At 38.0% G+C, this 23,616-nt stretch overlaps 1 protein-coding gene across 1 annotated transcript in view; it reads right to left on the reverse strand.

The window, feature by feature from the left end:
- Nucleotides 1-115: 115 nt before the first annotated feature.
- Nucleotides 116-23,616, reverse strand: part of LOC101744283 (lysosome membrane protein 2) — a 39,421-nt gene continuing 15,920 nt past the window's right edge. The window contains exons 4-12 of the mRNA XM_004930739.5: nt 19,596-19,734; nt 16,696-16,811; nt 14,260-14,359; nt 12,938-13,065; nt 10,138-10,258; nt 9,078-9,225; nt 7,898-8,048; nt 6,940-7,036; nt 116-6,308 (exon numbers count right to left, since the gene is read on the reverse strand). Coding sequence (XP_004930796.1) covers nt 6,093-6,308; nt 6,940-7,036; nt 7,898-8,048; nt 9,078-9,225; nt 10,138-10,258; nt 12,938-13,065; nt 14,260-14,359; nt 16,696-16,811; nt 19,596-19,734 — 1,216 coding nt within the window. The 3' untranslated portion in view covers nt 116-6,092. The remainder of the gene's footprint in view (nt 6,309-6,939; nt 7,037-7,897; nt 8,049-9,077; nt 9,226-10,137; nt 10,259-12,937; nt 13,066-14,259; nt 14,360-16,695; nt 16,812-19,595; nt 19,735-23,616) is intronic.

Raw genomic sequence — 23,616 nt, forward strand, 5'->3', positions numbered from 1 at the left:
ATATTTGGGGCCGTTTAATTAATAAATTTTTTTGTTAATCATTTATTGTGAAAATCATCTGATATAAACTACATAAACTTAATATAAGGACAAGAACGCGAACTGAATTACTTCGTTTGGAGATTCATGTTTTTATTTGTCAAATTATTTATAAATAATAAAATTATTACAAACCTACACTTATTTATTTAAAATGCCTTAAAATTTAATTGGAAAATGCAACAAAATTATATTATCACAAAACATTCAAAATTACGTACTAATTGCACCTAGATAATTATATCCCGAAGACATATTATGTATGAATATATCAAACAAATTTAATCTTTATTAAAATAATTTACATTATATTCCTTTGCATTCATGCATTTCAATCAAGAAAGACATTAAGTAACTCTTATATTAATTATCTAAAAAACTCATTAAAACTATAGAACAAAACAGCGTCGAAAATATTTTACTAAATTTATCTATTAATAATAACTTTCTATGATACTTAATTACGTAATTGTTTTAAATATTATAAATTCATTGTCGAATTTGTATAGATTTTTGTTGGAGCAGAAGACCGTTGAAATTAAGAGTGTAAAGGTAAGGAGGACACTGCAATGTATCCATCGAAAATGATTAGGGGAGGTATCCACCGTAATAAAGGATGTCATTTGAAATATTGCGTCAAAACTTTAATTGAAGACATGACTGGATGATGGGGTTAAGTATCAATTTAAGATTTTTGAGTTTTTACATTGAATGAAGGTGTTATGTGCCTATAAACCATATTAGACCTTAAAACTCCGGATTTAACCCGGCGTCATGGGGGTGGAAAATGACTACACGGACGTGGGGGTGGGTCATATCTACCCGATATTTTGACTTAAGATATTTCAATAATATTAAATTCAGTAATTAATTTTTTTGTAGTAATGACTTTATTGTCTTGTGGTTTAGTAAATAAAACAAGAATTTGTATTGCAGAATATCGTAATTAAATCTTTAAACCTTCCAAAACATAAACACGTAAAAACACTGAAGTAGGAAACCTATGGAAATGAAACGTCAACAAAAAATTCGTGCCACTGTGACGTCATCTGGCCACAAAACATGGCGCTTTTAGTGCTGCCCAGAAGATTTTAATGTTAGTAGGTTTTATCGATAAACGTTCTTGGCTCATTTTATTTTAAATATTGTTGAGTGAATGTATTTGTAGAATTTATACTTTAATAGGAAGTAAGTATATTGTAATGTGCAAAGATGATTTGATTTAGATATTATGTGAAATCTAAGACGAGTTCGTGCTTCAAATTTGCCAAGTAAACGATATGACGATTTTTAAAATTTGCTACACTGATTTTATAAAGTTGTCGTTTGCCGCAAAACATAAAGATATGGCGTAGTACAGTGCCATCTGCCCATTTCTAGCATGCTGAATGTTATCGTATTTTGAGTACGCGTTTTTCTTAGACTATTACAATCTATTTTAATTGTTTTGCTGACTCTAAAGTCCGTAACACACTACCGCAGCACACCTCAAGGAAGGTACGCCGCACCATTTGAATCACTCTCAAGTGAGAGTGATTCAAATTTTAAACTTATCAAGGGACCGCCTGATAAAAAAAAAACACCTACAGAACATTTCTTCGTTAATAAAATTACAAACGTCATTCCTTGTGACTTCCTCTCTAAAATCACTTAATTATTAAGTATTTAACGAGTTGACAATAGTGTTTTACTCACTGCGGAATAAAACTATTTTATTTAAATAGTTCCGAAGAGATTTTGTCGGTAGCCTTTTTCCTGAAATATGTAAACAGAATGTCTAAATATGTTTTGATGACATATTTTAAAGAGGTATTTATGATTAGTGTCATGATCAATAGATTCCGACCGAAAAATGGTGTCCGATTTTTCGGATGAGGGCTCCATAATGAATTTAAATATATATAGATAATAGTTTTTGGGGCATCGACTTTCTTGATATCCTATAAAATATGTTTTAATTATTATTTTTGTATGTTTTAAGCATGGTAAAATAAGAAATTTTATATAAGCAATCATATTAAATCGATATCAAAGTCAATAAATAATGTACAACCCAAAACAGACGGCCGAACTGACGTGACAATGACATTTGGCGCGCTAAACATGGCGGATTTTCGGCCTCATTAGACGGAGACGGAGACATTTACGTATATTCATGTTTCATTTTATGTACGCACTAAAATACTGTTATATTGTTTTCCTGCGAGTTAAAGTGCTGAGTAAGAACGAGATAGATATATGTTTATGTATGTGCCTTCAAAATGGGTGCTATTTATATAAGCAATTGTACGTATAGAACAATATGTCGTGTCCCTACTATATAGGTCTATGCGTAAAAATCAACAAAAATGGCGTTCCTTAGCCTAATCTCATATTTATTTGCACCAATTGGTAGTCTTTAATTATTTATAGCACTTTTATAAACTTAACTACGATATCATTAGATAAAACTTACTTAAAACTAATCAGAATCATCATTGTGAATACAATCACTGCAGAAAAGTACGACATCATCATCATCATCATCATCAGCCTTTATCTGCCCACTGCTGGACATAGGCCTTCCCCAATGCCTTCCACATAATGCGGTCCTCCGCCTTCCGCATCCAACGACTTCCCGCCGTGCGCACTAAGTCGTCAGTCCACCTGGTTTTTTACAGAAAAGTACGACATGTTCAGGTCAAATATATTTGTTTGCAATCATAACATGTATGGGTTGTTTTGCAGTGTTTTTTCGCAGGACATACCTACAATCTCTTATGAGTATTGGGTCTCTTAGCTGGAGGCTCCTCCGAATCTTCACTAACAAATAATGCTATTTTTTTCGCATTTCTCGAGGCAAACGTGTCACATTCTGGCGTACTCTCAGATGCTCACTCACAGGGGCAAGGCCTAGCTTCTTCATATATTGACACCGCTTTTGATTCCACTCATTATTGATTCCATGTATGTATGTAAGTCCGTTGACAGCAAACATGTTCAAAAAGGCGTAGAAAACTCAAAGATCAGTTTTTTGAATTGCGACACACGTCATATTATTATGTAGCGTACAACTAACTCATCAGCCATATCCACTCCATATTTTATTGAATTGTAATACGTATTGATTTCCGACTTTTGCTTTTCTCCAGATGAATTATCAATACTGTTATTATGGTGCAGACTTGACATCAGCAGACTCCTGATCAGAGGACATGACATCCGAGTCATATGCTTCAAGAATTGATGAAATACGTTTTCGTCCTCCTTCCTCTCAATCCATTTTTTTTTCGATATATTAATAAAAATATAGCAAAATAGTAAGAAATTATAGTTCAAACATAAAATGTAAAATAACAACACTTAAAACAATGAATAAACATAAAAGCCATATTGGAAACAATGGCGCAAAACTGTTACACCGAGTACGGGGATGGGTCATATTTACCCCTTTTTAACTTTGGTCACAGTTAGCTCCAAGCACGGTCGCAGCATAACTATATAATTGTAAACAATGCTTAGAGGAAGCCATAAATTCCAGCTATTGAGAAGTACAGCATCGTCACTTGCGTAATTACGAATCTGTAAGCTAACAAAAACGTCTCGGGTCATTTTGACCCAACCCCCATGACGCCGGGTTAAAGGCTATTTTTAGAAATTGCATATGATGAAGGAGTTAAAAAGTACAAGTAACAAAAGTTTGTTGTCCGTTTTCTCAAAATTAACAAATTGTATCATATCCCCTTCATCCAGTCATGTCTTCATGTAATTTTTCAATTCAGCACATTTCAGTCATTTTTAACTACAATATTCGCATCGTTCTACTGTATTGTATGCTAGGTCTTATAATGGGTTTTTGAGTTCTTACTGCCGAACACTTTTTCAAGAGTTCTCCTTGCACTCCATAAGAACGAAGAAACTTATCATTAGGCACTAGCGCAAGTTTACGATATATTCGAATCATATCCCTTTTCAAATCTTTGTCACGCGATTCGACTTATCACTATGATATTATATTCATTAAATAATATTTGTTAAACATTTGTGCCTTATGTGCTGATGATTAATTAAGCTAGACTGTATGGCCTTGTAGCCCTGGGTGGAAAATAAATAAACAAAAAAATCTGATGATAAATTTTAGCGGGAATATAAACAGTGATGGCTGGTTAAAATAAATTTTGTAAATTTCGCATGCGTCAGGTATTGAATTATAAACCGTATATTATTTGTGAAAGAAATCTGATTGATAATATTGCGGGACATCGCTTCACATATACCTCCAAAAAGTACATTAAAATAGTTTTTTTGGGATTTTATAACCTGGTAACTAAGACCTTTAGGTCAAGTCTTATTTTAATTTATACTCTTATTTTTTGTGAAAAATGATAATATGGAGTGAAATGAAATGAAGATGATTAGTTTGAGACATTAATCAACTGAGATGAAATTAAATGAAATGAGATGAGATGATATGGGAAGAAATATAATGGTGGTCATTTACGGAGACTTTTTCAGTGGACTTTTTGTGGGATCTCTAGAAGTTACGTCCAGCGGCTTTGTTTCGTTTTCCCACATTTGTGCACTTTCACAGATATACTAAGCAGTTAATAAACCACCGTTATTACACATTTAAGCCTGAAGAAACACTAAATAGAGAAAATAAAACAAAACACAACTTCACTCCCCGCGTTCCCGCCAAAAAGTCTCCTTAAAATGGTTTACATTCAACTACTTTACAGTTTCCTAATAATTATAAAAATAGCTAAATTAAGAGTTATCTGTGTGCTTATTGCGAGTTTTTTAACGGATTCGATAGAGTAAAAGTTAACTCAAATTTGTATGCAGTCGGAACAACGGCCGTAACGGCAAGCGTAGGCAAACGTTCCAACTCCATACAAATTTGAGTTAACTTTTACGATATCGAGACCGTTAAAAACTCGCACTATGCAAACTGGTATTTCGCTCACGGCAGAACTTTTTCTTTAATTTTTTTAAACAAAAATTTGTTCTAACCGTACACACGCAGACGATAAAGATATCACAATGTAAATATCGTCTTGATATAGGAGGATATCAATAAAATTAATTGTATTAAAACGACTGTCCCATCCTTTAAACGCATGTCTTTTGTAGTAAATATAATTTGTCCGACGTATATTCTGGTTACTGTTCCCATACAAGCATCTGTTAAGTTAACACTAATCGTATATTTTTGCGGTGTGGTAATTGAGTGTGGACTGTATTCATTGTTTTGAGATATTTATTGTACCTATAAATGACAAATTAAAGACTTAATTTAGGAGAAATATAAAATTGATGCATTGCTCTGGGCGGCTAGATTTGAAAAAGGAATTGGTGTCATGGCGGACGTCGCTCGCTGACATTTTCACGTTCAGAAACTGAATTTTATGTAATTTCTAATGTTATAATTCAAGGAACATGTTTTAAATATTATATTGAACGAAAAAATATGAATATGCCACCTTGAGAAATAAAATTAAATAAAAATCAAACAGAAATGAGGAGATCCGTAGATGAATCAAATTTGCTGACATAGCCCGTAGGATTAGGTACTAGGCTGAACTGTAAGTGGGCAGGCCTCATAGCGCGAAGATCGGACGGCCGGTGGGACAGAAAGATTCATGAGTGGAGACCACGTACTGGCAATGGCAGTGTGGGATGGCCAATTACCAGATAGACCGACGAAGTAGTGTCAATCGCTGGGTCTTTTGAAGTCAATGTTTTTATTATAACTTTTAAACGTGCTGTTTATTACGTCATTAATTGAATATTTTTTTAATTATACTTTGTGAATGGCCTTAATTAATTCTGTTAAAAAGTATTTAGAAGTTAATCCGGGTAATCTGCCTTCAACGAGCCACGGAAACCAGAAAATTCTGCACACAACTAAACGCAATCCAACTTGAAACTACATACTAAACAAAACAGTCCGTCATTCTTATAAATTAATGGTAAATATTCCTGTGTTGTTCCATTTTTAAGTAATTCCATCTTCAATTCAAAAGTTTTCTCCCGTATAAAGCGCATAGTATAAATGCAGACGCTACCACAGTTCAAGAGCTATCTTGGTTCTTTGTTATTTCTGCGGGCGTTTTTTTGAGGGTGACGCAAGGCTTCTTTCTTCTACCCACGATCGTCAGGCACAGACATAGGCTAGATATTATTAATGTCAGTATACAGATGACGGATAGACCGAGCTGGGCCGCCGCGGTCGAGAAAGTTCCGTGGTAGACCAACGCTTGCAGACTTTCGGGGAGTTCATCGACGCCCTGGAGAAGACAAGCGTTTTTAGTACATTTTTACTGGTGGTACGACCTCTTGTGAGTCCGCACAGGTAGGTACCACCACCCCGCCTATTTCTGCCGTGAAGCAGTAATGCGTTTCGGCTCGAAGGGTGGGGCAGCCGTTGTAACTATACTGAGACCTTAGAACTTATGTCTCAAGGTGGGTGGCGGCATTTACGTTGTAGATGTCTATGGGCTTCGGTCAGTGGTGGATTTACCCTAAGGCCCGGTAGGCCCGGGCCTAGGGCGGCCAGATTTAGGAGCGGCCCCAATCGTGTCAAAAAACTTATTATGACGTACGGCGGGCGGACTGCACTGCATGGTGCAATCTATACCGCATAAAACTTTTTTTTTCCAAATTTTTTAAATCTATTTAGGTAAAAGTTGTCAATAAAGTAATTACATTATGTAGTCTATATGGCGGATGCTGAGAAAGGGGCGGCTGATGGCTTGGGGACTAGGGCGGCCGAGACTGCAAATCCGCCACTGGCTATAACAACACCTACGAAGACGCAAAGTGCAGTGGGATTTTAAGACCTAAAGTCGGTATGCGTCATCATAGAAAAATCTTTCACATTTGCGCTTAGATTTTAAGAATGGTTCGTAACGGTATTACCATTTCGATCCAAGCGATGGGCAGTATAAGTCCTTGATCCAGGAAGTGTAAATTGGAGAAATAGTTCGTCTTCCTCACTTGGATGTTCAGCTGAAGACTGAAAATACAGGATAAAGGATATTAAACATAACTGAAAATAAAATATTAAGCCGGACTTTAGAAGCTCAGAACTTCCGTGTTCTTGCTTAGTTTCATGAAAGAGCCCACAGCCCACCTGGTGTTAAGTGGTTACTGGAGCTCATAGACATTTACAACGTAATTGCGCCACCCACCTTGAGATATAAGTTCTAAGGTCTCAGTATAGTTACAACGGCTGCCCCACCCTTCAAGCCGAAACGCATTACTGCTTCACGGCAGAAATAGGCGGGGTGGTGGTACCTACCTGTGCGGACTCGCAAGAGGTCCATCACCAGTAAAAAAATCGTAATAATATTTGAAGAATCGCTGAAATTTACGTAAACTTGACACAGAGAGTGGATATATCTTTTTGAAAGCTTTAGAATTGAAGTGTGTCTAACGAGAAGACGGTGTATGTACCAAACAATTCCTGGTACTTGAGACATATCGCACACGAAGAAGGACAAGTGGACTTACTATTTAAAGGTAATAATTAACTTTTTGCAATCTGGAATCAAACTGGCACCCGTGGTATCACAGATCACTCAGCACTAGACCAAATAAACCAATTTTACTGGTGGTAGGACGTCTTGTGAGTCCACACGGGTAGGTACCACCACCCTGCCTATGTCTGCCTTCAAGCAGTAACGCGTTCCGGTTTGAACAGTGTGGCTGCACTGTAAAACTGAGACTTAGAACTTATATCTCAATGTTTGTGGCGGTATTTGCCTTGTTGATGTCTAAGGGCTCCAGTAACCACTTTAACCTGGTTAAGTAATAAAAAAATAACCTAATAAACCGAAGTATTGTTGATCAGATAGCATGCACTTCGAAGTTTTACCTGCTTTTCCCTTTCAGTGCAATGCCAAGTGTTGGGTGTATGTCCAGATAGCTGATATGTTTCAATGGATCTGGATGGAGACCACTGATCCGGTCTAACAGGAAAGGGTCTCCTAGGTTGAAGTGAGGAAATGACACCAACGCTGGAGCTCCTGTGGGAGAGAACGGAGATACATTGTAGAAGTTACACTTTTTCTAGTAGAAGGCTGCAGTAGGATTAATCAAAATGGCGATTCGTGTATCAGACATTCTACAGTCTTCATACGTATATATATACAATACGAACATATGCGGCTTGTATATACCCCTGGCATTGCTGATGTCCACAAGCCACGGGGATTTCTTACCATCAGATGATTCGTGTGCTTGTTTACTTAAAATGTCAATGCATATACATAAGAGCCAATAAAGCCGTTTGTTACGCCATTGTTTTACCGAACTGGGAATGGAAAGCATGAACCCCATTTCAGCTTTTTTCCCTGCTTATTTGCTGGTAGTCTAAGCGGCTATTCCACGGCTACGCGAGGACGGGTAGGTAAGCTCACGGGCTCGACCTGAGAGGATTTGCTAACACCAGCCCTAGCAAGAGCAGTGCTTAGCTGAATCTACCACCGGATCGCCTGGATCCTTTGATTGGCGTGTAGGTCACCCTACGCGGCGCACCAAAGTAATTATGTAAATTTCTGTTACTATGTATATTTGTAACAGAATCTTTGAACATTATTTTGACCCCCTTCAAAACGTCGGATTAACTCGTTTTTTTTTCTTCTTCGATATTTTTATTAAGGACCGAGGACTATTCAATATTAAAAAAAAATTGAAAAAATTGATATTCAACTAAATATGTGAATAATAAATAACAGTTTAAAAAAACTAACAAAATACGCTTTTATAGAAAATCCAACTAAAAAAAAAGGAAAAATTTTTTATTGTATAAAAGCGAGGGGGGCTTTTCAGGATATTATCAAAATTACCCTTCTACTCAGATCTGTACATAAAATATTTATAACTACTGTTACCATGCACCCCACGTTTTTTTACAATAAAATCATTTTTTCTTATACTATTTTTAATACAAATTTATTCAAATTTATTTCCTATTTTTTAGTTCAATTTTCTATAAAAGCGTATTTTGTTAGTTTTTTTAAACTATTATTTATAATGAGTAAGTACAAGCTTACCCATGGTACAGTCGGTAACGTTTATGACTCCTTTCGGGGGGCACGTCGCTGTATCGATCTCACAGTAGCACTGGTTGGCCGGATTGTGTTTGGCGTCATCGAAAACATTCACCGGCATCTTGTAGCGTAATAATTTAACGCCATACGTCTGAAAACACCATATGTAACTATACTGAGACCTTAGAACTTATATCTCAAGGTGCGTGGCGCATTTACGTTGAAGATGTCTATGGGTTCCAGTAACCACTTATCACCAGGTGGGCTGTGAGCTCGTCCACTCAACTAAGCAATAAAAAAAAAAATAGCATTTAGCGTTTAAAACGCTTAAAGCGGTTAACAGCAGTTATTTTAATTAAGCTGTGGACCGCTTTTTTTGCTCATAGACATTAGTTTAATTTCGCTTTTTTTGATCATGTTATATTACTGGATACAGTGCATAATGTTTTTATTGTTGCTGTTTTTATTATTGTTGTTGTATTCTTTATTCTTCTATAATTCGATGGACAATCTTAGAAGTCGCCCTGCGTTTCAGTGTATTCGACAGCATGTAATTTACTCATCTATCTTAGCGTGCTTTTATTTTTAAATTTATTAGCGATAGGTCGTATTGAGGGATCGCATTGTTAGGTACAATATCCCTAAATCTATCACGCAACAGTTTGAACGATACTTCAGCTGTTTCACTATAGAAAATCACGTTGGCTGATGTCTATGAGTTCCGGTGAGCATTTAACACGCTGGCGGACCACGAATTAGTTCATCCGGCTAAGTTATAAAAAGAAAAGATATTGTCGGCAAATATAGTCTAGAAATGAAGCAATTGGAATGGTTCGATTAGTAATTCTTGAGAATTGTCTTATCAATCTTGTTCTGAGGAGTGTAGCTGCAGTCATGTTTGTCTATGGACTCTAGTAAGCTCTATGATGGTTCTATGAGGTTATCCGGTAGTCATCTCTAGTCAAAAACGAAAATAGGGCCAAATAAGACCAAAGTCATCCAAGTCAGACCGAATCAGACCAAGTCAAATCAAATTCGGTGTAGTTCCCTAAAAGAAATTTACCTCAACTTCCTTTTCAAATCTGAACGGCAATCGTCGGCAAAGTTGAGGATAAAATACATATAGAGTCTTATTCTTGTCCAGTTGTGATGGAGGGAAGATAGAGCCGTCTGTCGCTTCTAAGCTGGAAAGAAATATTCAATGTGAGTTAGCATCATCATTCTCCTGCCTTTCTCCCAGTCACCAGGGGCGGCGCAACATGTTTTCTTCTTCCATACTCCTCTATAACTGCTGGTAGGACCTCTTGTGAGTCCGCACGGGTAGGTACCACCACCCCGCCTATTTCTGCCGTGAAGCAGCAATGCGTTTCGGTTTGAAGGGTGGGGTAGCCGTTGTAACTATACTGAGATCTAAGAACTTATATCTCAAGGTGGGTGGCGCATTTACGTTGTAGATGTCTATGGGCTCCAGTGACCACTTAACATCAGGTGGGTTGTGAGCTAGTCCACACATCTAAGCAATAAAAAAGACATATACCATTTCTTCACTCGTAAGTTAGAATAACAGTAGCTTATTTATTGTAGAAAAAAGTATTGCCATTCTGTCTCTGTCGTAAGGAAATGATGGGCGGGTCGTTGATTGGTCCAAAAACTATTGGTTTTTATGGTAGTAATTACGCAAATTATAATTTTGCGGATTTGATTTTTATTACACGATGATTCCTTCACCTTGAACAGTTGTTAACTAAGTTTCACATCAAAGATTTCAAAATTCGTTGATTGTAAATGAGCATTTGGCTTAAAACACAAGTATCCGGTCACGGAATGAATTAAAAAAATAATAATCACTTAGCGTCACGATAGCACATCATTCGGAACCCAGTTTATCTTGAGCGGAAATACTTTTTGTGAACTATTAACATTGTATGGTCATGGGCGCTTATTTTAAACACGAAAATGTTAATTAATTTGTGATTTTTTTTCTTTTTTACTGTGTTATTAGCTTAGATATTAAGGCTGTTCATTTCTGGCGGTAAGACAGATGTTGTTCGAACTTATTGGTGTTTGTCTTGACATTTTTTTTCGCGTGCAAAATTAAATGTATAATTCAAGAATTTCGCGCGCATTTTGGTATCGAGTCGAAGTGTAGTCTTACAAGTGTGAAGCGTCGGAAAGAAACATGCAATCCGTTGCTAGCCCCAAAGAAATTTAACATATTTTTTTTTTTTTTTTTTTATTAGGCTCACAATACACATCACAAGCTAAAGATACATAAAAAACACAAATAAAAAGAAACAAAATCTGGCTTGCAACATAAGTTATGTGCGCACGACAAAACAAGACATATAGTGCTGAATTTGTATAACAATGTTCCTTACAATTATGACAAAACAACAGAATAACAAAAACTAATCCAACGAATAATGAAAGAAAAAAAAATTATTCACAATATAATACATTAAACAATTACATTAACCTACCTATTAATAAAGTGGAGGATGCCCTTGAACATTTTTCTAAACGTAACAAACCTACAAGTAAAAATATCTAACTCAGGTGACGACCTTGCCAGTTCGTTATAGGTACGACACATTCGGGTAATGGGATTATAGTAAGATATATTGTTTTTGTAAATTAGCAATGCAAACAAATTGTTTTGGTTGATATAATGTATTGTTCAATATAATGTATTGTGATATAACTAACATATACAGTTTATGTGTGTGACATGATTATAATCTGTAGAAACGTCTGCAATACTGGGCAATCAAAGTTAGATAGTGTTCTAGTGTTTTGTCATGTCATTTTTCGATTGACATTTTTGACATGATAACCTCTTATAAGCACCGGCTGCACGCACGAGAAAGTGTCACGTTCCGCCTGAGCGTGCAAGCGAGAGCGCGGAACAAGCGATAGAGAGGCACGATCGGCCCAAGCGTTGGCTTGTGACACATTTATCTGTCTTCTCGCGTGACGTCAGAGCTAACAGTTCGAATAGTTCTGCTACTGACGTTATCACGTAAAACTATCGTCCGTAAGCCGACTTTAAAGACAACCTATTTTTTTTTATTCTCACACTAAGTAGATGCGGCTCCACCTTAATGATTAGTACTATTTTTCCTACCTAAGCTGATGGCCTTGAGAGGCAATTTCAGCGTAACCTTAACTAGTAGGTGAGCTCACGGGGCTCAAACCTGACAAAGTTGCTAACATTAACCCTAGTAAGAGCAGTGCTTCGCAGAATCTACCACCGGATCGGAAACGCGACCCACTGAGAAGATCCGGCGAGAAACTCAGTGGGCTGTGTCTGTGAGTTAATTTGCTCGCCGAGCCCTTCGTCGCAAGTGACGGGTTCGACGAGAAGGTTAGTGCTCACAATTACTCAAGAACGTCAGCAATGCTCAAGGCACAGTCAAGTCGCTGCCTTGAAACAAGTACTTCGCGTAGAATCGTGTCTTAATTTGTCACGTGTCTTTCGCATTAATGCGACACGGTACAAAGCCTTCTACTCTTTAGTGGCCTATTCAGAATCTCAGTATGTTTCAGCCAAAAAAATAATTTTCAAATCATTACGACTTTCAAGCCAATGGAATTAAAATATATAATATGTGTAATATATAGATATAAATACCACAGCTTTATCTATAGAGATAAACTATTGACATCTTACACACTGCGACCGTGTTAATGAAATCAAAATGAATCTGTACTGAATTAAAATCTTTTTGTATGGTTGAAACGTTTGAAGCGTTGTCCAAACGCTCGCATTGGTGATGTCCATGGGCGACGGTAACCACTCACCATCTGGTGGGCAGTACGCTCGTCTGTCTATAAGGGCAATATTTATAAGGTTTTATATTTACCTGTTACACTCGGGGCTACCCCAATAAGTCAAATGGTCTCTTCCATCAAACTTTTCGATGATATTCATCCGATCTATATTCTTTTCGCCAGTGTTGATTGTGTAGCGGTCAGACAGTGTTCTGTTTTTCTGTAAATGGTAAATAATTTTTAGAAAAAAGTTCCTTATGGGACGATGCGGAGCGGTACCCTAACCGGGAAAAAACGTCCGTAACGTAAGATTTTTATTAGTAATGCACACAGTGTACGACTTAACTTTGTAATAACATACAAATTAGTAATGCACGCAGTGTACGACTTAATTTTGTAATAACGTACAAAAAATAACATATTTTTTATCATTCATTGACCACGGTCTCAGAGCGTTCGTTTGCGCAATACACTAACTCTTACGCAAACAACCGTGAATGAAGTGTACCACAATAAGTCCGCACGTTACCGAATGACCGTGGGTTGTTGCGAAACCTCCAGTTTTATTTTCTTTATACCTCGAATGGAACTTAAAATTAATATTTTTATAATAAGGAACTTCGTTCCTATTCGGTGACCCACGATCTCCATGATGTCGACACATTTTTTTTTTGTTTGGCCTTATGGGTAGGTGAGGTATACGCCCCGCCTGATGGTGAATGGCTGCCATCGCTCACGCATGCTAGCAATGCGAAGGACACTCAGACAGGGCAAGAACGGACAAGATAAGGAATGAGTATATCCGAGGAAGTGTGAAAGTAGCCCCGGTAATCAACAAACTAAAGAGCGGACGGTTAGCGTGGTATGGACATGTGATGCGTAGAGAGAAGACGCATGTGACTAGGAGATGTATGGAAATGGTAGTGCAAGGTAGAGGAGGAAGAGGTCGACCGAAGAAGACATGGAAGGAGTGGGTGAATGACGATATGAGAGAGAGAGGAGTGAGTGTTGAGATGACGGCTGATAGAAGAGAATGATAGTGAGATAGTAAAGAATATTTTAGATAATTTTTTTGCACCTTGGGTTACATTATTGGAGTTTTAGTAAGGATCCTTAATTTTTTTCAAAAAAGATTATAGCCTATGTCACTTGGGAATAGTGTAGCTTCCAAACAGTGAAAGAATTTTTCAAATCGGTTCAGTAGTTTCGGAGCCTATACAATACGAACAAACAAACAAATCTTTCCTCTTTATAATATTAGTATAGATTATAATATTAGTATAGAAGTATAGATAAGCATGTTAAAGAGATCCCATATGAGAGGTTTGTGGTCGCGGCAGAAGTGGGCGAAGCGGTGGTACCACAAGGCATCGTAGAAGCAGCGTCTAATATAAATTATTGTTTTTAAACTCACACCGGCCAGTAGTCCGAACTCCTTGAATTTCCACTGGTTGATGAAGGAGAGGAATGGAATCGCTATGTTTATGATGCTGTCGTCATATCCCCACAGAAACCTGGACAAAATAATAAAAAGCTTTTTGTTTGTGTTTTTATAGTCTAGAACACAGATTCCCAAATTGTTTCTTAAAAGTATTACTGGTGGTAGGACGTCCTGTGAGTCCGCACGGGTAGGTACCACCGCCCCGCTTATTTCTGCCGTGAAGCAGTAATGCGTTTCGGTTTGAAGGGTGTGGCAGCCGTCGTAATTATACTGAGACCTTAGAACCTATATCTCTTGGTGGGTGGCGACATTTACGTTGTGGATGTCTATGGGCTCCGGTAACCACTTAACACCAGGTGAGCTTTGAGCTCGTCCACCAATGTAATAAAAAAAAGTTAGCCCTTTTCTTAACCGAACTGAAAACTCGGTGCCCTACATGCAAATTACTTCAAAAATCCAATCTCTAGTTTTCTTTCTATCTCTTATTAACACAAAATATTAACGAATCCAAAAGCTTTGCAGTTGGTTAAGTTAGTATGAACTTGACATCATTTTCTAATCAAAATTTAACAAAACAAATATACATTAAAGTTCAATGTGCATAAAATGTAATTAATAATTATTACTACAAATTATGTAAACATCATTAGTATTAGTTAGTATATATTAGGAGGTAATTATAAAAAAAAAAAGTATCTTGAGAGAATTAAATACGTTATTTAGTAGGGGTCTATTTTGAGACCATGTCAATCTTCAAAATCAGTTTCCTTTTAATTCGAACGCACCACTTTTAGGTTACTTGCCAATTAATAGGAGTCGTAAGAAATTTTCACAATGTCATTGACAATGACAAATTAAACATTTTTGTGTCACCGCAGTGACTTATACGATAAACCCGCCATTGCCTTATAACGTGAACAAACATTTTAATTGGATTAAAAACAAAATGTCGCAGCTGTAAAAGGTAAACTCCAAGACAATACCATTTAATCAATTAAATTAATTGAATTATTCTGCGCCGCATTATGTTTGTATAGATAGGAACGTCGCAAGAACGACTTCAAAGGGAGATGACGCAATAATTAATAAGAAAAATTCGAAAGAACTAGAGGTCCCGCACTAGTCGAAATTCGACTATAATTAATTGGAATTGTAAGTTTGTACACTATTATGATTGTGTTTTATACTTCTATAATCACAAATTTTGCCAAGAGTACACTATAAAAAATATTAATAAAGACAAACAATATTTAATCTATTCTCAATTTGACCACAGAAGACAAGAACAAAATTTTGACAATAAATAGTATGCATGCGTGTGTGCGTCAAATACATGGTATGTAGTGTGCGTAATGTTTTCTTTATTGATTTAATGTATCTTTTATGTATTATTATAATAAAATATTAGCATTGTGCACTTCTTCTCTATATTCTATATAAGTGTGGAAAATTTCATACTCCTCCGTCCGCGCAATTTTCGTAAAAAGGGATACAAAGTTTTTGCTTCACGTATTAATATATATATTTTATTATGTCGTCGTTGTCAAACCAAAATCTTCTATGTGCACGTTTTGAGATTTTTACTTTTTGACCTTTTCGTATAGTTCACAGCCCTATCTACCGTATAAAAAAAAAACTGTTATGTACCTATAGCTTTAATATTTATCTATAGCTTTCATTCGATATAGTTCTTAAAAATTCACGTTCATATAAAATTTTATAGTTTTACTGGTTAATTCAAAATAGAGTTTTTGCAGATTTTGGTTTGACAGTGACGTGTGCTGCTCTTGCTAGGGCTAGTATTTGCAAATTCTCTTAGGTCGAGCCCGTGAGCTCACCTACCCGTCCGCATGTAGCTGAAATAGCCCTCGGCTACCAGTGAATAGGTAGGGAAAATACCCAATGAATTTCAAGCCGAATCTTCTCAGTGGGTCGCGATTCCGATACGGCGATAGATTTTTTATTTATTGCTTAGATAGTTGGACGAGCTCTCAGCACCCACCTTGAGATATAAGTTCTAAGGTCTCAAGTATAGTTACAACGGCTGCCCCACCCTTCAAATCGAAACGCATTACTGCTTCACGGCAGAAATAGGCAGGGTGGTGGTACCTACCCGTGCGGACTCACAGGAGGTCCTACCACCAGTATTTACGCAAATTATAATTTTGCGGGTTTGATTTTTACTACACGATGTTATTCCTTCACCGTGGAAGTCAATCGTGAACATTAGTTAAGTACGTATTTCATAAGAAAAATTAGTACCCGCCTGCGGGATTCGAACACCGGTGTATCGCTACATACGAATGCACCGGACGTCTTAACCTTTAGGCCACGACGACTTCACTTGTATTGTTTTCTTACGGTCACAAATGCAGGTAATTATATATTCAAGTAAAGTTGTTGACTAACCTGTGCACGGGTAGCTTGGCGAATGGATCGGGGTGATTCGCCCAGTCGAAGGCGGAATTCAATGACATTTGGGCGAATGGGCTTAGATTCATGCCCACCGACATTGAGACCACGCCCTAAAATGAAAAAAAGTTCACAAAATTGTTACATAACAACAAGAGGCAAGGGGAAAATTGCTAATAATGTTGAAACTTAATTAATATACACGTTTATCATGCAAATATCGTTAGTGAGATTCAGCTTTGAGATTATTTCTACGCCAATAACTGTAGTTAGCTGTAGCTGGGTTTTTTTATTGCTTAGATGGGTGGACGAGCTCACAGTCCAATTAGCGTTTCACTATTCGATATAACGATATTTGAGTCGTCTATTATCAAAGGTGGCAATCTGTGCATTTGGACAAAAAAATGTTATTGATATGTCAATACAGATTGATTTGAATATAATCGTCTCCTTCAAAGAATACGGTTCGAAACCTGCATTAAATAAAGGTTAATAGTTAACCTGTTATTATCTAAGATGTCGTTCCGAAGAGTTTTGTGACTGCCAATGGAATACAAAATCAATAATTCGTTTTTCTGATTTACCAATAATTGTCCAAAAGTCAGATTGCCGGCTTTGATAATAGTCGACTTATTTATAAAAACGAAGTTTTACCGTAAAATTAGCTTTAATTATGTCAACGTTTCGCCAAAACCAAAAGATAGCGCAATAACGACTTCTCGTTATTGCGTTATCTTTTGGTTTTGGCTTAAATATGTTTCTTCGAACATATTTAAGCAAAAATTATCGTGTTATTTTGTTACTGATAAAATTTTATTTATATACTAGCGACCCGCCCTCGCTTCGCTTCGGAAACATTAAAACACACATGAAACCAAAAAAATAAAATAATTTTTTTTTTAAAAAAAGTAGCCTATGTTCATCATGGACAATGTCGGTTTCTAATGGAAAAATAATTTTTCAAATCGGTCCAGTAGTTTCGGAGCCTATTCGAAACAAACAAACAAACAAATCTTTCCTCTTTATAATATTAGTATAGATCGATTAAGTTAGCATTGTCCGTTGACCATAACTTTATATTGCACGCAGTTTTTTTTTTCTAATTGGGATCCCGTGATCATTGAGATCCATAACTGCCTTTGTCTTCCTCTCATTTCTATCGATACGACCATTGGCTTCTTGCTAGGCTAGCTAAGGTGGTAGACATCACGACGTTCACCATTTTACCATGGAGTTTTATCGTGTGCCGCGCTGGTGGTCGATTGGGGAGGCCTAGGTTCAGTAGTGGACAGCAATAGGCTGAGATCATGATCACGATCCTTCGAACGGCACGCTTAATGGAAGTCGTGGTGGCCTAAAGGATAAGACGTCCTGTGCATTCGTATGTAGCGATGCACCGGTGTTCGAATCCGAAGGCGGGTACCAATTTTTCTAATGGAACGCGTACTTAACAAAAGTTCACGATTGACTTCCACGGTGAAGGAATAACATTAACGTGTAATAAAAATCAAACCCGCAAAATTATAATTTGCGTAATTACTGGTGGTGGGACGTGTTGCGAGTTCGAATGGGTAGGTACCACCACCCTGCATATTTCTGCCGTGAAGCAGTAGGTAATACGTTTCGGTTTGAGGGGTGGGGCACCCGTTGTAACTAAACTAAGACCTTAGAAATTATATCTCCAGGCGGGTGTCGGCATTTACGTTATAATAGTCTGTGGGCTCCGGTAACCACTTAACACCTGGTGGGATGTGAGCTCGTCCACCTATCCAAGCAATAATAACAATACTTCGCAGCGGAAGTACGCGACAGAGTCCACACGGGTGAGCTCAGAGTGCCACCAATAAAAGTGAGTGAAAGTGGGCTGTGAGCTCGTCCACCTATCCAAGCAATAATAACAATACTTCGCAGCGGAAGTACGTGACAGAGTCCACACGTGCGAGCTCAGAGTGCCACCCGTAAAAGTGAGTGAAACAGCATGTGCTAGTTTCACTATCTGTTACGAATGCATGTTCAAAACATTGATAAGATAACGTCATTATTAATTTCGCCTATAGTTTAGTTGTTTTCTTCATCGCAATACATACACAAACTGGCGGTCGTTGTATATCGAAATTGCCGTGCAAATGTCAGAGGACGCTGTGGAAGGGAGTTTCATGACGTATGACGTCATTTGAGGCCAAGCGACGATTCGATTTTTCGATACCGCATTTGATCAATACTTTTTTTTCCTACTTAAGCTGAGAGCCTTGAGAGGCCATTTCAGCGTAACCTTAACTAGTATGTGAGCTCACGGGGCTCAAACCCGATGACGTTGCTAACACGAACCCTAGCAAGAGCCGTGCTTCGCAGAATCTACCACCGGATCGGAAACGCGACCCACTGAGAAGATCCGGCGAGAAACTCAGTGGGCTGTGTCTGTGGGTTAATTTACTCGTCGAGCCCTTCGTCGCAAGCGACGGGTTCGACGAGAACGATGACCGGCAATACTAGCGAAGCACTGCTTTTGCTGCGGTTAGTACCTATTAGTAATTAGTTCTAAGTTCTCTCAGGTTCAGTTTTTTACTGGCGGTAGGACCTCTTGTGAGTCCGCGCGGGTAGGTACCACCACCCCGCCTATTTCTGCCGTGAAGCAGTAATACGTTTCGGTTTAAAAGGTGGAGCAGCCGTTGTAACTATACTGAGACCTTAGAACTGATATCTCAAGGTGTGTGGCGCATTTACGTTGTAGATGTCTATGGGCTCCAGTAACCACTTAACACCAGGTGGGCTGTGAGCTCGTCCACACAACTAGGCAATAAAAAAAAAGTCCGTGAGCTCGTCTACCGGTCTACGGGTAATTGGAATATCCCTTTAGGCTACCAGCGATTATTAAAGACAAAAAAATATCTACTTACCAGTAGCGGGAGGTTCGGTACGAAGACCTGGTCGTAATACGCGCCGTTCGTCTTCTCAGGAATGTAACGGAAATTGTTTAGCTCCTGGAAGCTCAGCTGGTCGCCATCGAATTCAACGTTAACCCTATCTAACTCTTGGCTGCAAAGAAATAATATAATAAGATTTTAATATAGCTAGTCGTCGCCCAGTAGTCGAAATTCGACTATAATTAGTTGAAATTATAAGTTTGTACATTATTATGATTCTGTTGTCAAAGACTTTTATAATCACAGATTTCGCCAAGACTACACTTTAGACAAATATTAATAAAGACAAACAATATTACTCTATTCTCAATTTGACCACAGACTTTAAGCAATAAGAAATAAAAGCAATAAAAAAATTACAATAAACAAATAGTATGCATGCGTGTGTGTGTCAAATACATGGTAGTGTGTGTAATGTTTTTTTTATTGATTTAATGTATTTATTATGCATAATTAAAAAAAAAATTAGCATTCTGCACTCCTTCTCTATATTCTCTATAAGTGTGGGAAATTTCATACTCCTCCGTCCGCGCAGTTTCCGTAAAAATGGGTACAAAGTTTTTGCTTCACGTATTGATATTAGTCCTCCTCTTCACGCCGTTTCCTCGCTACTGAGGGTCGTGACCATCATGTTTCAACAGGGTTTTGCTTTTTGTAATGTCCCTCCAGCACTTCCGATCATTGGCCGCGTCTTAGAAGGTCTTAGTTTGTAGATTGAGATGTAAGTTCTAAGGTCTCAGTATAGTTACAACGGCTGCTCCACCCTTCAAACCGAAACGCATTACTGCTTCACGGCAGAAATAGGCGGGGCAGCGGTATCTACCCGTGCGGATGGTAGGTCTCTCTTAGCATTGGATGGAAACGGGTTGAGGAATAAAACATCTCACTATCCGACCCTTAAATTTAGGTGTTCCATCGCACAACCCTTTTAAGTGGCAATCATTAAGTATCGCTTTGATTCGCCAATCACAGAATACTTTGCGGGAAAAACCGACGTATTTATTCAATACATTTCCTATGTCATTAGCACCTAATAAATATACGCTTATCTTATAACGCTACGAAGTTATAACTGCTGTTTGTGCTTATATTGGCGTTAGTGCTTTATCGCGTTGGTACTTCAACTTTTATTAATACGGTTCATGAATGGTTTGTGCTCATTTTTTCTTATTAACACCTGAAGGTCCACCTAAGGCAGTGATTAACGGGGTCCATGGACATGACAACATGAATTGCAACCTCCCTCCGAGACCGACCACCCGTCGGTCGGGCGTGGCGCCGCGTGTCTGGTTGTAGTGTTGACCGCGGGAACCCCCCTACTCTGACCGGGTTTTGACCCCGGACGGAGATCGGACGTCGGGTGTAAGAGTGCAGGGGAGTCGTTTAGTGGGTGGGCCCTAAAATTCCTTGGGCCCGCGGTCTGCTCTCAACACATGCAGATCGTTGAGTCCACATACCCTGCGAGCCCCCTAGGCGCGGGGACCTCGTAGGAGGATCGGCCCCCAGCCCGGAAAAAAAAGCGCCCCTAGCGGCAAGCGTAGGCTAACGTTCCAACTTCATACAAATTTGAGTTAACTTTTACGTTATCGAGAACGTTAAAAAAAACTCGCACTAAGCACACTGGTTCATGGTACAACGGCTAGCCTACCTTTCAAACTAATATTAATTGTTGATTGTGGTCTAGTTTACTCGTCCCGCTGATCCTAAGCCACCCAACCCCGGATCCCAAAGATCAGCACCTTAGTTCTAAACACTACGCGAGTTATGACTCCGACGATTCCATTGCGCGTCACTCGATAACGTGTTGTTTACATTGCGCTCATAGTTTGAATGATTACGTGGTTGCTTACCAGAAAATGACGTCATAGTTGTCTGACAGTTTGTCTTGTTTTGACGATTGCAATCGGATTCCTCGTAGATATGATAGATATCTATCCTCCTCTATCTTTAAAGCGAACCACGTCATATTTGTAAACTAGGCAGTGACGTGGAAGGGACAGTAAATTGATTACTGGTGGCCCGGAGGTCTTTCCGGTTTCACCAGGACAGATAGGCGAGCAAAGGCTCAGTTAGGAACGGTGGGATTTGCTAACAGATATCCGAGGGCCTCCAAAGACCTAACAACTCAAAAACAGCTGTTTCGCGAATGAATCTACTACCGGAACAGAATTGCAACCCGCCGAGAAGATCCGGCGAGAAACTCAGCGAGGGTAGTAAAGCAAGACGTGGTCATATCAATGAGGGATTAGATTGTGGTTTCAAACAATGGTGAGACGGGATAGTGAACACGCCATTGGATTTCAAGTGTGCGCCTACCGTTGTCGTGGCGTGCAACCCCTTTGACAGGACATAAGACCTACAACGACTAGACACAGACTAAGATAGAGACTTGACAAGAATTTGTTTTATTTTGTTTTTTATTCTTGATTAGATGTGTGGACGAGGTTACAGCCCATCTGGTTCTAAGTGGTTACTGGAGCCCATAGACATCTACAACGCAAATGCGCCACCCACCTTGAGATATACGTTCTCAAGTCTCAAGTATAGTTACAACGGCTGCCCTACCCTTCAAACCGAAACGCATTACTGCTTCATGGCAAAAATAGGCAGAGAGGTGCGGACTCACAAGTGGTCCTACCACCAGTAATTACGCAAATTATAATTTTGCAGGTTTGATTTTTATTATACGATGTTATTCCTTCACCGTGCAAGTCAATGGTGAACATTTGTTGAGTACGTATTTCATTAGAAAAATTGGTACCCGCCTGCGGGATTCGAACACCGGTGCATCGCTACATACGAATACACCGGACGTCTTATCCTTTAGGTCAAGACGACTTGAAGTTCAATTAAATATATCGAACTGTTGATGCTGATACCAAATAAAACGCCCTTTTAATTAAAAAGATAAATGCCGCGTGTTAAGCGAAATATCTCTTAAACCAAATAACCTTTCGCCCCTCGAAATGATTTCAGAAAATTAAATGAAAGTCAAATGATAATATTAATTGAATTGATAGAATTATCATTGACTAGCGACCCACCCTCGCTTCGCTTCGGGGACGATCAGTTATTATTGACTAGCTGACCCGGCAGACTTCGTAGTGCCTCAATCGATAAATAAAAGACCTAAGCTTTTGTATAAAGCGAATTTAAAACAAACAAAAGGAATCCGTCCAACGGGGGACACATCTAAGGAAAAACAAAATTGTAATTTTTTTTTTAATACCGAGGATTTTCATATTAATCTACCTTTTAAACCCTTTCTGGACTTCCGTAAATCATTCAAAACCAAAATTAGCCAAATCGGTCCAGCCGTTCTCGAGTCTTAGCGAGACTAATGAACAGCAATTCATTTTTATATATACTTATATAGAAGAAGAAGATAGAAGATTGAAGATTTTATTGAATTTTCTTTTATACAAATCTGAACTTGAGAAAATGATGTAATATAAGATATTGTATAGCGAATTGTTTGTATTACCATTGTCCCCTATCCCCTATCCTTTATTGCCTAGTGCAGTGATTCTCAACCACTGTTCCGCGGCACTTTTGTGTGCCGCCAAATTTCAAAAGTGTGCCGCCAAATTTTGTGAATATATAATAAAGTTAATATTATTAAATTATATCATTTTAAAAGAAAAATATTTTAAACATGAAGATATATTTAAATCCAAAAAAAAAATTATAGTATATTTTAGTTTATTTCGTATATTAAAAATTTTTGATAAACTATTTATGCAGTGTGTTGTAATAAGTAAATAATTATTTTTATCTTTTTTTTTGTGTGCCGCCAAATTTTGAAATCGTTAAAAATGTGCCGCAACAAAAAAAGGTTGAGAATCACTGGCCTAGTGAATGTGTTCAAAAAAGATTATCATCTTTTTGAAGTTAGTGTGTTTAAAAAAGATGATAAGCTCTGGCTGCTTCTGACAATTCATAGAGCTACAAATGTACTTTACGCCCTTTCAATTAATATAGCATTTCAATTGAA

Source organism: Bombyx mori, chromosome 23 (assembly GCF_030269925.1).
Source record: "Bombyx mori chromosome 23, ASM3026992v2".
Lineage (NCBI taxonomy): Eukaryota > Metazoa > Arthropoda > Insecta > Lepidoptera > Bombycidae > Bombyx > Bombyx mori.